We start from the raw sequence: 15,381 nt of genomic DNA on the forward strand, positions 1-15,381 counted from the left end.
TCCCTGGGGGCGTAGGGTTTAGACTCCTTTGCACCAGAACATTCCATCAGGTGGGGCTTAAATGCGTTAGTGGGGGTGGGGGGACTGGGAATCTTTGGAGGACCAGTCAAACATTGGAGTCTAAGTCAGTCCTTCAGGGACTGGTTAGCGCCCTTGAGGACAGGGTTAGCATAAAGATGCTAATTTCTTTGGAGTGGGTTAAGAGCGGGAAACCAGAGAGCCAGAGTGAGAGTTAGACTCTTAGAGGGCGGAGTCAGGGCATTTTTGGGGCGGGGTTTACATCATCCAGGGTGCGGCTAAGGCGCCCAGATGGCCAGTGAGCACCACCGGGTTGCCGCTCCCCGCTTGCACTTTACGGTTGCGGCTCTCAGACGGGTGGGAGGGAACCAAAGTCGCCGGTAAAGGCGGCTCTGACCCGCTCGGAGCGCCAACGCAGCCTCCGTAGCCCGCAAGTCTTCGTCGCTTGCTCCGGGCTCTCGAGTCCGGGGCCACCAGGGGCCGCGGCGCTGGGGGGTCGTTCGAGCTGCGAGGATCCGGGCTGCCCGCGAGGCGAAGGGCGGGTGCCCAGGTGAGTGCGAGGAGGAGGCGAGGGCGGGAATGGGACCCCGATAACGTGCAGACCTCCGGGGCAAGGAGTTGGGATCCTGGGTGAGCTGTGGGGGTGGCGAGGAAAAAAGGATCGTCCTAGGGGCAACCGATCGGTGGTGGGATGCGCCATTCACAGAAGGTGGAGAGTGCCCAGGTGGCCAGGTGAGGCGAATTGCTGCCACCCAGGGCGACCCTGGGATAGCTCTAGATAGAGGAAGCTCAGGCAGGGGGATGACAGTGCTGAGCTGAAGCTTCTCTGCTCGACCAGGTTCCCCTTCTGCGCACACACACACACACACACACACACACACACACCCCAAGAAGAAGAAGCTGGAGGGGAGGGAAAAGCCCGGTCGGTTCCCATTAGTGGTGGGTGGGTGGCAGGTCACGCAGGGTAGGCAGCGGGCAGGGCTGAAGGAGCAGCTGGGCCAAGACAAGCCCATGCCTGCCACACCCAGGCCTGGCTGCAGCTGTACGTCTGAGTCCCCTCTTTTACATCTTCCCCTGCCCTCCTGGCTGACCCCCTAACAGGTGTACACCCAACTCCAGAACCCCTTACACAAGGGCCACAGTCTACCACCATCTCCTCTTTGTGACCCTGGGGCACGTCGCTGGTTACTCTCTGGATCCCAGCTTCCTCCTCTGTAAAATGGGCTGTTTTCTTCTGAAGCTGAGTTGTTCAGAGAGGGCGAGCAGGTCTGCTGGGCATTGGACAGGCAGTCTGGCTTTTCCGTGCCTGTTTTTATAGTTGCAGGATGGGGATGGTAAACTACTCCAGATCAAAGGTGTTTAGGATTTTGGAGTGTGGCAGAATTCTGTATCTTAAGTGCACAGTGAGGCATCTTGGGGATAAAATCTAAGTTTTAAAAAGATATTTGTGTTTGATTCATATGCTTCTGGGTGGGCGCACAGGTTGGCGTGTACTCTGGTGTACTCATGGTGGGCACATGAAGGCCAGAGGACTCTGTGTTGTTCTTCAAGTAAAGTCCACCTTGCTTTTGGAGACAGGGTCTCTCATTGGCCTGGGGCTTTTGCTGAGTAGGTGAGGCTAGCTGGTTAGTGGGTTCCAAGGGTTCGCCCGTCTCCTTCCTAACACTGAGAGCTGAGCAAAACTCCCAGCTGGCTTCTTTTCATGAGTTCTGGGGTTGTAACTCAGTTCCCACTTTTTGCAAGGTACTCACTTTACCAACTGGGCTATCTTCCCGGCCCCATGATTTTTACATTTCATTCTCATCCCTTGGAGATAACTAGGGGCACATTTTTAATGACTCCTCCATTTTTAATTCAACCCGTAGCCACTTGGATCATCCTGTCGGTGCCCAAAATGTTTCAGGTTTTAGAGCATCTCGGATTTAGGCTTGGGAATTCACTTTGAAAGATGAAATAAGAACGGAAGGAAAGGGAGCCCAAGGGGTGGCTCTGCAGCTCAGAGCACTCGCTGTCCCTTCAGAGGACTCTAGCTAAGTTCTCACCCATCAATCACAGCAATGCCTCGAACCTGCCTATACCTCGAGCTCCAGGGAATCCATTGCCCTCTTTTGGCTCTGTAGGCACCTGCACACATGTGGTCTGTCTCTGTCTCTGTCTCTCTCTCACACACATTAAATCTGAGAGAGGGGGGTGGAGAAGAGAGAAAGATAGCTGAAGGAAATCTCTCGGAGCACTCTGAAGTGTACTTTCCCCTGTTCCCGTTCAGCCTAAGAGATTCTCATACCAGCATCACCAAGAAAGCATGTCAAAATGCCCATTGCTAGGGCAACCCCGAGAGGGAGGCCAGGGGGTCAAGATACTGAGGACTGGCAATCTCCAGGCTGTTGATGCTGCCCAGAAATCCGACTTTGTGAATCACTGCCCAAGCCTAGGGCTAGCCTAGAGAGGCCTCACAAAAGAGCAGTGGCTCTCTAGTGCCCTTCTCAACCATGCCCCTTCTCTGGAGGAGGAAGCCTGCTGTTTAAAGGAATATATGTCCCGGGAACCTACCACCCAGAATTAACTAATGTCGGTGTGTGGGTATGTTTGCTTCAGACTTTAAAAAGTGAAATGGTGGGTTGGGGATTTAGCTCAGTGGTAGAGCACTTGCCTAGGAAGCACAAGGCCCTGGGTTTGGTCCCCAGCTCCAAAAAAAAAAAGAACAACAACAAAAAAAAAAAAAGTGAAATGGCTAAGTGTGCTGGGTAAAAAAAAGTCCCTGCTTTGGATCCCCTCAGTTCTTTTTCCCCCTCTACAGGAGACCCCACTGTCAAAAGCCGATCCTTCCTCTCTGTGCCTCAATAAACAATACACAAATGCGTCCTCTGAGCTGTAAAGATTACAGCAGAGCCCAGTGCAGAAGCACACCTGCAACTCCAGAACTTGGGCGTAGAGGCAGGGGGAGCAGAAATTTAAGGTCATCTTTGGCTATAGCAAGAGTTTGAGGCCAGCCTAGGCTATAAGACCCTGTCTGTAAAAAAAAAAATAAAAAATAAAAAAAAATAGAACAATCTATATCTGTTCACTTTGGTCAACAAGGGTTGCTTCCCAAGATCCTGGCAGATGCCTGAACGGATAATACTAAGCTTCTTGTATATCTTTAGGCCTGTATATGAAAACTGTTCTTTGGTAACTCTGAATTGATGGTGTCGCTAGCCCTGTGCCTAGGGTTATGATTTAAACAAAAAGCATTGCTTGCACACAAGCATAGTAACTACCGGGTGGGCAGTGCATACCCTGTGGATACGTTGGATAGCAGGGTGATTCCATCTTGGGGAGGACAGGGCTACACGTTGAGATTTCATCACTCTACCCAGAAGGGCATGTGGCTTAAATCTTAGGGTTGCTTATTTCTGGAATTTCCCATGTGACAGTCTCAGGCTGCGGTTCACTCTGGGTCTGAAACTGCAACCTCTGACCGGACTACATGGGAACTACTCTGCACCAGAACTGATCTATGAGGCTCGCCGGCAGTTTGTTTTCTTCCTACTTATCATCAGATTGGGACCCATCAGGGTCGAGCACTTGAGGTCTAATTTATTCCTGCCAGCTGTTATATATTCATGCCGGCTGGTGACGTCACATTTTTCCCCACTCACCCACTGATAGATATTCAGGTTGCCTCCAGTGTTACTCTGCTATTGCTGGGAGCATTGTGTGTGTGTGTGTGTGTGTGTGTGTGTGTGTGTGTGTGTGTGTGTGTGTGTTTGCGCGCGTGGTCTTGGGCACAGGTGCCAGGGAAACACTAAGAAGCGAATGGCTCTCCACGAGGCAGTGTCACCTGTCCCTTTTATGAGAAGAGTATGGAGGCTTGGAAGGTCACTTATGGGAGAAAAGAGAAGAGTCAGCTCTGAGGACCTTCCTGCTCTCTCTATGCTATGGCCGGCTTACCAGGCCACATCCTCTCTGCTGTGACAAGCTTCAGTTGCCTTATTCACAATGCCTGCTGCTTAGAAGATTTGCAAAAACTGGCAGCATGAATTTTGTTACTGTGAACTTCTACACAGCTTTCACTTAACGTAACATTTCCGGTGCCTATGATGTTGTGGGTACACTTTTTGTCCTACTTAAGTGCTTAGCTTAACTAAGCTGTTAACATGTTCCCGTGTCATTAAGATCTCCTTGAATTTTGAAAGGACTATGTAATACTCCATTTTGGGGTGCACCATTTTTAACCTTTCAAGGCTAATACATGGTTTTTCAGCTTTTTGGGGTAATATGTGTAATAAGTGTTTGTCTGCAAATATGTGTGTGCTAGAAGAGGCTGGAAGAGGGCAGCAAATCCCCTAGAACCGGACTTACAGGTCATTGTAAGCTGCCATGTGGGTTCTTGGAACTGAACTTGGGTCCTCTGCAAGAGCTGCAAATGCTCTAAACTGCTGACCCATCTCTCCAGCCTATACTTTTTCAGTGTTTTAGGTTGAGATATGAGCTACTTTTCCAGCAGCTGGCTTTTAGTTTGAGGTACAGTCTATCATGGTGGAGGAGGCATGACAGCGGGATCGGCTCTAGCTGTTGTGGTAGCGGCCGCCACCTCCTCCTCTTCGTAGAAGAGCCTAGACAAGCTGTGTAACTTCAGGAACACAGTAACACAATCTCCCTCGGCCTCCATTTTTCTAAGCACGTTTTGCTCCCCACCCTGTTGCTAGAGGTCGGGAGTGGAATAGACTTCTAGAAGGGCAGGCAATGGTGGAGAACAAACCTTAGCTTGGATTTAAAATGTGTCCTTCCTCTTGACTTGTGACCGTGCCATACATCCTGCATAGCAGCATGGCTGTGTCCTCAGGTTGGTGTTCTCTTAGGACTTGCATGCCCAGTTCCTTCTGCAATGCACTATCTGAGCTCCCAACACCACCCTGAAGTGCTTCCGTCCAGGAGAAGTGGAGAGATTAACCACAGATAGAACATGGCAGATAAACCTGAGTTTGAGCGCCTATGCTGTCTTAAACAAGCTGTGGCTCACCCTGCTAACCCCTTCTCTTGGACTCAGTCTAGTCAGCTGGAAAATGGGCCCAAGGAAACCTTACTCACCACACACACACACACACACACACACACACACACCAATGCACATATGCACATGCATATACACTCTCGTGATTTCAATAAGTAAACAGGTCTTAGCGTATATTTTCCCAAAAGCAGACCATAGACAACATTTCAACTGCAAATGGTTCACTTGGGAGTTGATTCCAGAACCCTTGATAGAGTCATAGGGAAGAGGGGGCAACAGTAGAGGGGTAACCTGACAGTTCCCACCGTGACCCCCAAACTCCATCACGTAGGCTGACAGGATGCAGCACAAGGCCAGTTCAGAGGAAAGAATGGGATGTTGGCCTCCTGTCTGGTTGAAGCTGTTCCGGCAGGTGTAGTGCTCTGCTGGTGTGTGAGCTTGTGAGACTTTCAGAGGCCACGGCCAGCCAGATTGTTCCAAGATGGCTCCGTGCTGAGGGATGGGGATAGGGCATGCACAGCACCTGCTTGCACATACACATATGTAAGTGTCAGTATGGCCAAGGCCAGATGTTAGCGGAGGTTACCCCAGGTCAGAGAGGGGAGGAGGGTCTTGGAGGGAGTGAAAGGAGTCACCCAAAGGGACCCCAGAGTTGCTTGTGATGTTTCAGCTTTTAACCAGCATGCTAGAGTTTCGTTCCATGACAGCGGACAAGTTTCATTACATTTGTGTAGCTCTGTGTGGATCTATACCTGTATGTATGGGTGGAACCAGAGGACAGCTTGTGAGAACCGCTTCTCTCCTTCCAACATGTGGGTCCCAGGGATCAAACTCAGGGATGACCTCAGCCATCTCACCAGCCCTAACTTTTAAAACCAAGCATGCGCACTCCGTAAGATCAAAGTACGTTACATATATGTACGAAACTGTCACCGTGGGACCCATTGTGTCATGGTGTTCTCTATCTATACCTTTCTTGGGACCGGATGGCTTAGTGATTGGAAGCATTTGCTGAACTTTCAGAGGATGGGAGTTTAGCACCCAACGCAGGCATAACTCCAGGGGATCCATTCTCTCTGGTCTCTCTGGTCTGGTCTACGTACCCACATGTAGACACATATGAATACATGGTGAAAGATAATAAAAACTAATCCTACAATGATAAATACACACTCCAAAATATAAAGGAAACCAGGCCTAGAGATGTGAAAATGTTTCTTGCTTCCCCCCCCTTTATAAGTGTGTGTGTGTGTGTGTGTGTGTGTGTGTGTGTGTGTGTGTGTGTGTGTGTGTAAGGCAAGGAGCCAAGAGGTTGATGCTGGGAATATTCTTTGATTGCTCTCCATCTTATTCACTGAGGCAGGGTCTCTCAATCAATCCCAGAGTTTATCAATATAGCTAGTCTCCCTGTTCCAGCCTCTGAGGCTGACTGCCCACCCAGCATTTCCAAGGCCTGGGGAATCAAACTCCAATCCTCTTGCTTGCACAGCAAGTGCGTTTAACCACTGAGCCATCTCCCCAACACACACACACACACACACACACACACACACACACACACACACTTCTCTCTCCTCTTTCTTCTTTCTTTCTTTTTCTTAAAATGAGGATGGCCTTGAACTTTCGATCCTTCTGCCTCCACCCTCCAAGGTACTTACAGCAGCCTTTAGCTTATGTGGTGCTGGGATGGAACCCAGGGCTCTGTGCTGGCTGAACACTGTACCAACTGAGCTACATCCCCAGCCTACACTCTAATGCTTTGAGGCTTGCCTCTATGAGAGGCAGTCAAGGCATCTGACTTGGGAATAACACAGCAGATGAGAGTAAAAAGTTGCCTGTCACCAAGCCAGCTACCACATCCTGTGTAAAAGGGACAATCAGCTCTAGCCAAGGAGCACCTGGTTTTGTTGAGGAAAAAGCAAACTGGACCATTCTCCCTACCCAGACACCTTTGCAACGGCTGCTGAGAACCCTGGGTACTAAGAAGGCCTGCGTCACTGATGCCACAGGAAGTTGCTACGTTCACTGCATCCCTTTTTTCCACATTCTTCTCGTTATTCCCTTCAGCCGGAGTTTCTCACAGAAACTGGAGCTAGACGGATGGCCAGCATGTCCCAGAGATTCTCTTGTCTCCCAAAACACTGGGGTTACAGATATGTGCTGTCACACCTGGATGCTGGGAGCCAGGAGCTCAGGTCCTTACCCTTGCATAGCAAGATTTTCTGCCCACTGAGCCTTCTTCTTAGCCCCCTGGACTACATTTTAAAGAACCCTTGTATGTTTAAGAGAAAGAGTCAGGATCCTCCCCCGCTGATTCCAGGCCTCACCCTATACTTCTCAAACTGCTGGCCTCAAGGCAGATGAAATGAGATTAAGAACGTCCCAGGCACTTCACAGCTGCTGTAGATCTCTGGAGCTGACCAAAGTGGCCCAAGGGTTAAGTCCTAAGATTTTGATTGGCAGTTGAACTAGCCACTGGGGCTCAGGCATCTCATACCAACTTTATACCTGAGCCACACTGGGAGCAGAAGCCAAAGTCTTCCTCCAGGTGGTGGGGTCCCTTGCTTTTGGGTGACCCAGGGCCCACTGTGGAACCTCTCTGGAACTTTTGCTCCACCTGAACGTGAAAGGCTGGACCTCTAAGACTCTTTCTGTGTGTACAGAGATAACTTGGCCTGAGGAAGCTAAGTCTCCAAAAGGAAGCACGTGAGGAGTCCACCAGAGACAAGTTGTATAGAGCAAACATGGTTCTCTCAGAAGGCATCCAGGGCGCCTGCAGGAACTCTGTACCTCAAAAACTGCTTCAAAAAGGAACTTCTGATTAGAAAGATGCACCAGCCCCATGGCTGAGCTGTTCCAAGAACAGAAAGTTCCTCTAAACAGACAGTTGTAAGCCACAGGTCCCCACAGTGGCTGCTACCTCCAGGAGCTTCCTTTTTGGGCTTCTCGCCCCCTCAGACCTTGGCCAGACGCCTCTGTTGCTGACCTCAGAGGGAGAGCAACAAGAAGGAGAACTCATTCTCCTGCTCCTTCCCACAGGAATTTCTTCTTTGGGGCTCCATTTTCCAATCTGAAGAATGGGTTACTAATTCTGGGTTACACCTATGTATGGTAAGAGAACACAATGTGCTCACACCTCAAACCTAGATGGAGGGACCCTCAGGTGCCAGGCACTTAGGTTTTCATGGCTTCAGTGCCACCAGCTTGACAACATCCGTATTCCCCATCCTTACCTTCTGCAGACCTACTTGTAGCTTAACTTCTCTTGGACCAAGGCCTGCTATCAGAGTAGTTTTTGCTAATCAGCCACTTATCCATTTCCCCTTGAGTGTGAACCGCAATTCCCTCCTAAGAATCTCCTGTGTTCTGGGCAGAGCTCTATGTGTGGTATTAAGGGGCAAAAATCTAATTCAAATTGGTCCAGGCCACAGAGGAAGTTATTGGCAACTCCACAAGACTAAACTTCAGGCCCGACTGCATCTGAGTTTGGGAATCTGGATGTCTCTATTTCTTGGTTCTTTGTGGCGACTGAAATCATCTTTCCCAGACCAAGGCTACAGACACTCCTTGGTCAGAACCGATCACAGCCAGCTTGGTTTCTTTGGCTACAGCTCTGACTGGTCACAGACCTACTCCTGCAGGAGACTGAGCTAAGGCTACCTCAGTCCATGAGCTGATCCTGAGGGAGGGATCCACAGAGGAAAACTGGGGAGCTGCTGCGAACAGTGGCAAAGTCGCACGGGAAGGAACTTCAGCTGTCTCCCTCAGGGTAGGTCTCATTCACTTCTGGAGAAATGGAGGCTTGTCCAAGGTCACACAGTGAGCTTTTGGCAAAGCTGGGGCTGGAGTAGAAATGCTCTCAGAACCCTGCCTAACCCAAGGATGCTCAAGCAGGCCCAGCCTCCTCCTTGGCTTAGAGTCTGAGAGGATCTCCAGCCAGCATGACAGCCCTGGGATATAGCCAGCCAGGCTCACTGGCTTTTTTCATTTCTGTGCAGTAACGTACAGAACTGAGGAGACTTGGGGGATAGCATGGAGGGGACTGCAGATTGTCCTAGACGTGGTCAACAGCTTTGAGTCAATGTGGAACTGGAGGCTACTTCTGCTCCCAGTGCCTGATTCGCATCTATGTTTGACAATCAATGTTCATGAGAAAGTTTTGAGAAGTTGCCACCGCCTTTGTCTTGGGAGACCTCAGGTCAAGCCTGAGAAGCAAGTGCTTCCTAATTACACACAAGAAAATGAAACTCAGAGAGGGAGGGCTGCTTGTCCCATCTCACAGCCAGTGGTGGCAGAACCTCAGGACCCAATCTCCCAGTTTACCTCCACTACACTGGGGGTCTCAAATTCTAGTGTTTCCTCAAACTGTCTCACAAAATAGAAAGAGAAGAGAACTAATCTCAAAGTACAAAGCTAGCTTTACCCACATGCAAAACGAGGCACACACAACCATGCCCCTGACAAACATAGTTGCAAAACAAACAAACAAACACCTCAATAAAACACTTGCAAACAAAATTCAGGAATGCACTTAAACCATACATTCAACATTCACTAATCAGTAAAGGTAACACAACACATAGATAGAATTGGGGACAGAAATTACATGATCGTCTCAATTGATTCAGAAAGTGCCTTCAATAGAGTTTAACATCTCTGATAAAAAGATAAAAGTCCTGAGGAAAGTAGGAATATAAGGAATAGTCTCCAGCATAATAGAGGCTTTATACCACAGGTTGACACCCAATGTGATATTAAGTGGGGAAAAACCGAAAGCATTTCCTCCCAAATCAGGAATAAGGGCACCTACTCTGCTCACTCTTACTCATTGTAGTGCTTGAAGTCTTATCCAGAGCAATAAGACAAGAAAAAGGAATACAAATAGAAAGGGAAGAAGTCAGATCGCCCCCATTTGAATATTGCATGATCTGGACTCTTGGGTTTGTTTGTTTGATTGTTGTGATTTTTTTTTGGTGTGTTTTGTGCATTTTCTGAAACAGGATATCTCTGTGACTCCCGGCTGGCCTTGAACTCTCTATGTAGCTCAGGCTAGCCTCAAACTCATGGCACTCCTCCTACCTCAATCTCTCAAGCGCCAGATTGTAAGCTGTTGGTTTATGATCCTACTCCTAAAAGCCTCTATAGATCCCACCAGAAAACCCGTAGCCCTGATAAATGCTTCTAACGAAGTAGCAGGGTAAAAGGTCAACATTGAAAATCAGTGGATTGGGGGTTGGGGATTTAGCTCAGTGGTAGAGCGCTTGCCTAGCAAGCGCAAGGCCCTGGGTTCAATCCCCAGCTCCGGAAAAAAAAAAAAAAAAAAGAAAGAAAGAAAAAAAGAAAATCAGTGGATTTTCTATATCCGAATAATAAACGTGTTGAAAACTAAATCAGGAAAAGAATCCTATTCACAACAGCTTTTTAAAATACCCAGGAATAAATCTAAGCAAGGAGGTAAAAGACATCCATACTGAAAATTCAAAACATCAAAGAAAGGAGTTAAAGAAGATACTAGACAGGGGTTGGGGATTTGGCTCAGTGGTGGAGCGCTTGCCTAGCAAGCGCAAGGCCCTGGGTTCGGTCCCCAGCTCCGAAAAAAAAGAAAAAAGAAAAAAAAAAAGAAGAAGATACTAGATGTGGGAGAGTGCATCCACATTCATGGATTAGCAGACTCGATACCGCTCCAATAGCTATGTTACCAAAAGCAATATATAGACAGTGTCGATACAATCCCCATCAAAACCCCAGTGACATTCTTCACAGAATTAGGAAAAAAATCTTTTCTTTCCCCTTCCCGCCAAGGACCTCTTTTAGTTTCCTGGATTTTACAAGTATTTCAGGCTAAACACACAAATCTAAAGATTCAGGTCTAGGACCCACATATGAGTGAGAGAATTTGACATCTGTTTTTCAGGGTCTGGGTGACAGTAATAACCGTGGGTGCAATAGTAGTATAAAGGTAGAGAAGTAAACAAGAACTTAAGATTGGAGTTACGGCCTGCTCTGCAGAAGGGAACCAACTCCTGTCTAGTTTTTTTTTTTAAGACCCTGCAGTTGGGGGAGCTCTTGGGCCCCAAGTGTGAACACACTACTATTATTTTGCTCATAAACATAGCACCAAACCACCCATAGATGAGTGCCACTCTCAGGTCTTATCAGAGAAATTTCTTTGTGCATGGCCTGATGGTCAATGCAGACACTCACAGTTGATAAACTGAGCATGCGCGTGTCAAAGAAGGGAACTCGGTCCGTGTATTTCACTCTATAGAAAAATCAACTCGAAATGGACCTTCATGCAAGACCTGAATCTGCCAGGAAAGGCATAGACGAGGCACCTCAAAATAGAGGCACAGGCAAGGACTTCCTGTAAAGGACTCCAAGAGTTATGAATGGGCTCGTGTGAAATTAAAAGGTTCTGCAGTCTATGGAATGGAAAAAGGGACTCTCTAGCTATGAGTCAGAGATGTGATTAGTAATGACAATATTAAAGACTGCAAAAGCTAAATGGCAAGAAGCCAAGTCATCTAATCAATACATGGGATGCAAACTGAATATGCCACAGTTCTCAAAGAAAGAAATACATGGCCAGCAGCATTTTTAAAAAAAGTTCAACAGTCAGCCAACAGGGAAATGTAAAACTACATTGCGTCTTTATCTCACCCAGTCAAGAATGGCTAATCACTGAACTGAGAACGGGACCCCCGTTGAAGGAATCTTAGAGAGGGCTGAAAGAGTTTGAAGTGGCTTGAGACTCCATATGAACAACAATGCCAACCAACCAGAGCTTCCAGGGACTAAGCCACTACCCAAAGACTATACATGGACTGACCCTGGGCTCCAACTGCATAGGTAGCAATGAATAGCCTAGTAAGGGCACCAGTGGAAGGGGAAGCCCTTGGTCCTACCAAGACTGAACCCCTAGTGATCGTGAGGGAGGGGAGGATGGGGAGGGGAACACCCATAGAGAAGGGGAGGGGGAGGGGCTAGGGGGATGTTGGCCCAGAAACCAGGAAAGGGAATAACAATTGAAATGTAAATAAGAAATACCCAAGTTAATAAAGATGAAAAAAAAGTACATGCTGAAATTAATAACAATGGGAAAAAAAAGAAAGGCTATCATCAAGAAGACAAATGAGGCTGAGGCAGGGGGATTGCCATGAGTTTTGGGCTAGCCTGGGCTACAGGGTGAGCCCTTGTCTTAACAAACAAAAAGCAAAAGGACAACGACAAAGGCCAGTGAGGCCATGAGGAAAGTTGATGCTGATGGGAGTGGCTAGGGCAGCCACCATGGAAATCGAAACGAAGGTTCCTCAAAAGCTCTAAAGCTAGACCTACCATGTGACCCAGCTGTACCACTTCTGGTTATAAACCCAAGGGTCCTACGCCAGCGCAGCTCCACATCCTTGTGTCTTGTCCCACTAGACACAATGCCCAGGAAGTGTCAGATCTAGAGATCTGTCAGCAGCTGAATGGATAAAGTGAAATGGAGTATTATTCATCTGTAAAGAAGAATAAAATTATGCAGTTTTTACACAAGAGGATGAAACTAAAGCCCATTAGAATGGGTAGAGTAAGCCAGGCTTGGGAAGACAAACACCATTTTTCTATCCAAAGCAGAACCTAGGTATAAATTTGGATATGTATGTACGGTGTGTGTGTGGGAGACAGGAGGAGGGAAGAGAAACCATATATGTGATGAGGAGACTGGTTGTAGTAAGTGCCAGTGACACAGTCTGTCCCCTTAACTGTTTGAAGTGTGCAGTTCAGTGGCATTTAAATACATTTGTAATGTGCCGCCATTGTCATCGTCCACCTTAATAACCCCCATTATCTAAAACCAAAGCTGCCTTCATTCAAAAAAACTCCCCCCATCCTGCTCCAGGCCGTCACCCACGTAACTGTCTCTGACAATGGCCCCTCTGTGTGTGGCTTTGGGATGTGATTCTGTGTGTTCAAGTTTCACTTCTCGACTTGATCCAAGGAGCAAAAGCCATATGTAAAGACCAAGGTGGTCTGAGCAGGTGACCTCACTGGGAGACTGCTCAGCAGTAAAGGGCTCGCCTGCAAGCCTGACAGCCTGTTTGCATCCACGGAACTACATAAAGCTGGACACAGCTGCTCAGGTGTTTAATCCCAGTGCACCCGGTGGAAGAGTGGGAGGTGGAGGCAGAAGGCGTCACCAGACGCTCTCAGGCCAGCCTGGCACAGGCAGCGGGTGAACCAAAGACAGTGGACACAAAGGAATCAGAGCTTACTCTGGAGCGGAGTGACCAAAGTCAGGGATGCAGATTTAGGTCACCTCAAATTCCATGTTCCAATAGGGAAGTAGTCCCGTGAAGTTTTTATAGTAACAAGACAAGGAGAATTACGAATCACGATGCTTTTCCATCAGTGGGCATGCGAGTTAGGTGGTTATAGAAAAGTGGGAGAATCTCTGCTATAGGCTTCAGATGCTGTCTGACTGCTTTGAATGGTGAAAAATAGGGATTGGTTAAGTCAATACCTTCCACAAGGCTCATATCTGTTAGCCACTGAATATTATACACGGCCAAGGAACGGCTATCTAGGAGAGTCAAGATGGCCAAGATCGGGTGTAATTAGGTTCTGGATCTGCAACATTGTAGCCTTTCTACAACAGTGGCGATGTAATCAGCCAATCAGATTTTGCAGACACAGCTCCTTTCCAAGAATTCTCCTGCACAAGGACCTGCTTCAAAACACAGTGGAAGGGGAAGACTTCAGCCAAGGTTGTCCTCTGAAACCCCTACATTCATGCATGGCACACGGGTACCTCCTTCCAATGATAGGAATGCCCCATTTCAAACATTCCTGCTGTGTGTAGTGACTGTAGCTCTGAGTCAAAGGATCTGCAGACTACCCTTGCCACTGTTCCTGTGCTCTCTGTGAAGGGGTGCGGCTCGAACCCAAGGCCCCTCGCTGCCAAGCAAGTGCTATGCCACTGAATCACACCTCCCACCACGAACCCCCCCCCCCATAGCACATCTGCTCATAAATGGAAATATTAGGACTGAGGTTTCTGTAGGGCTCACTGGGCCCACACTTTCACTTCTCTCCGCTTCCTTAGACAACCCTCAGCCTATGAGACAAAGCACCCCATACAAGCCGAGGACATAGCTCTGTGGTAGGGTTCTTGCTCCATTCGTGCTGTCCTGGGCTCCACCCACAGCACCAGGAAAGGAAAGAGGAGCCCATCATCCTTCCTGAGAGGGGTCTGGAGTTGGGTCTTCATGAATATGTAAATCATCTATGTAAATGATGCTTAATATGCACTCCATGATCGGGACCTAGGGATTCTTTGCTACAATGCTCACAGCTACATCTGACACTGCCCGTGCAGGGAGATGGAGTTGCCCTGCCTCACACAGCAAGTTCCTCCAGCTGATCAAAGCATACCAAATGTTCTGTGATCTGGTGCAGTGTAAACACACACACACACACACACACACACACACACACACACACACACACACGATGCTGCTTAATTTCCTAGAACTTTTATCACAAATCAGAGATGCTGATCTCAGACTTAAACGATAAAGCAGTTGATCCACTGCGATAAAATTTCAAATTATCGAGGCCGCATTCCAGGAAGCCGAGTGCGTTCTTTCCCAGGATAGACAAATACTGGCCAATGTAAGAAACCATGTTGGTCTTTGCTTTTGTTTGATTTGAGGTAGGGTCTCATGTAGTCCAGGCTGGCTTGAACAGCATAAGTATAACTGAGCTTTCCTGTCCAGGCCCTTCATAGCTTCCGAGGGCTGAGATGCAGTGTGTTCAGGTGGTATGGCCATAACGGAATCGCACTCTCAACAACCCAGAACTGTGCAGTCCAGGGGAAGCCAGTGCTTCCTTTTAGAGCGGCTGGCAGCCCACTTGCTTTGGGCCCATGTAGAAAAAAGAAACACTTTAGCCCTTTTTTCAAGGAAGTTTTTCTGTATGCTGTGCTGAGGTTCCAGCCCAGCCTGGGTCTCAGTTCCAGGATCTCACACAGGCTAAGTTGCCCCTCTATCATGGCACTATTCCCTCAACTCTCTACAGTTAAGTTTTGACTCCAGTTACTAGGTCAGCACCTGAGAGTGGTGACACACAGCTGCAACCCTGCCACCAGGAGGCTGAGGCATGAAAAATGTGAGTTTGAAACTGGCCTGGGCTATGTGAAAAATGTGAGTTTGAAACTAGCCTGGGCTACGTAGCAAGACTGTCTCAAAACAAACAGGTGAATGTGTTTCCTCTTAAGTTAATACAGAAGCAAAGTCTGAGAGATATACTCCCAAAAGATGGGGTTCCAGCCCCTCAGGCCCCAGAACTGCTGTCACCCATGGCTGGACAATCACAGCAGTCTTCTCACA

General features: G+C 48.2%; 1 protein-coding gene across 1 annotated transcript in view; it reads left to right on the forward strand.

Annotated features, from left to right (window-relative positions):
• Positions 1–308: 308 nt before the first annotated feature.
• Hck (HCK proto-oncogene, Src family tyrosine kinase) overlaps positions 309–15,381 on the forward strand; it is a 43,101-nt gene continuing 28,028 nt past the window's right edge. The window contains exon 1 of the mRNA NM_013185.3: positions 309–568. Coding sequence (NP_037317.2) covers positions 507–568 — 62 coding nt within the window. The 5' untranslated portion in view covers positions 309–506. The remainder of the gene's footprint in view (positions 569–15,381) is intronic.

Source organism: Rattus norvegicus, chromosome 3 (assembly GCF_036323735.1).
Source record: "Rattus norvegicus strain BN/NHsdMcwi chromosome 3, GRCr8, whole genome shotgun sequence".
Classification (NCBI taxonomy): Eukaryota; Metazoa; Chordata; class Mammalia; order Rodentia; family Muridae; genus Rattus; species Rattus norvegicus.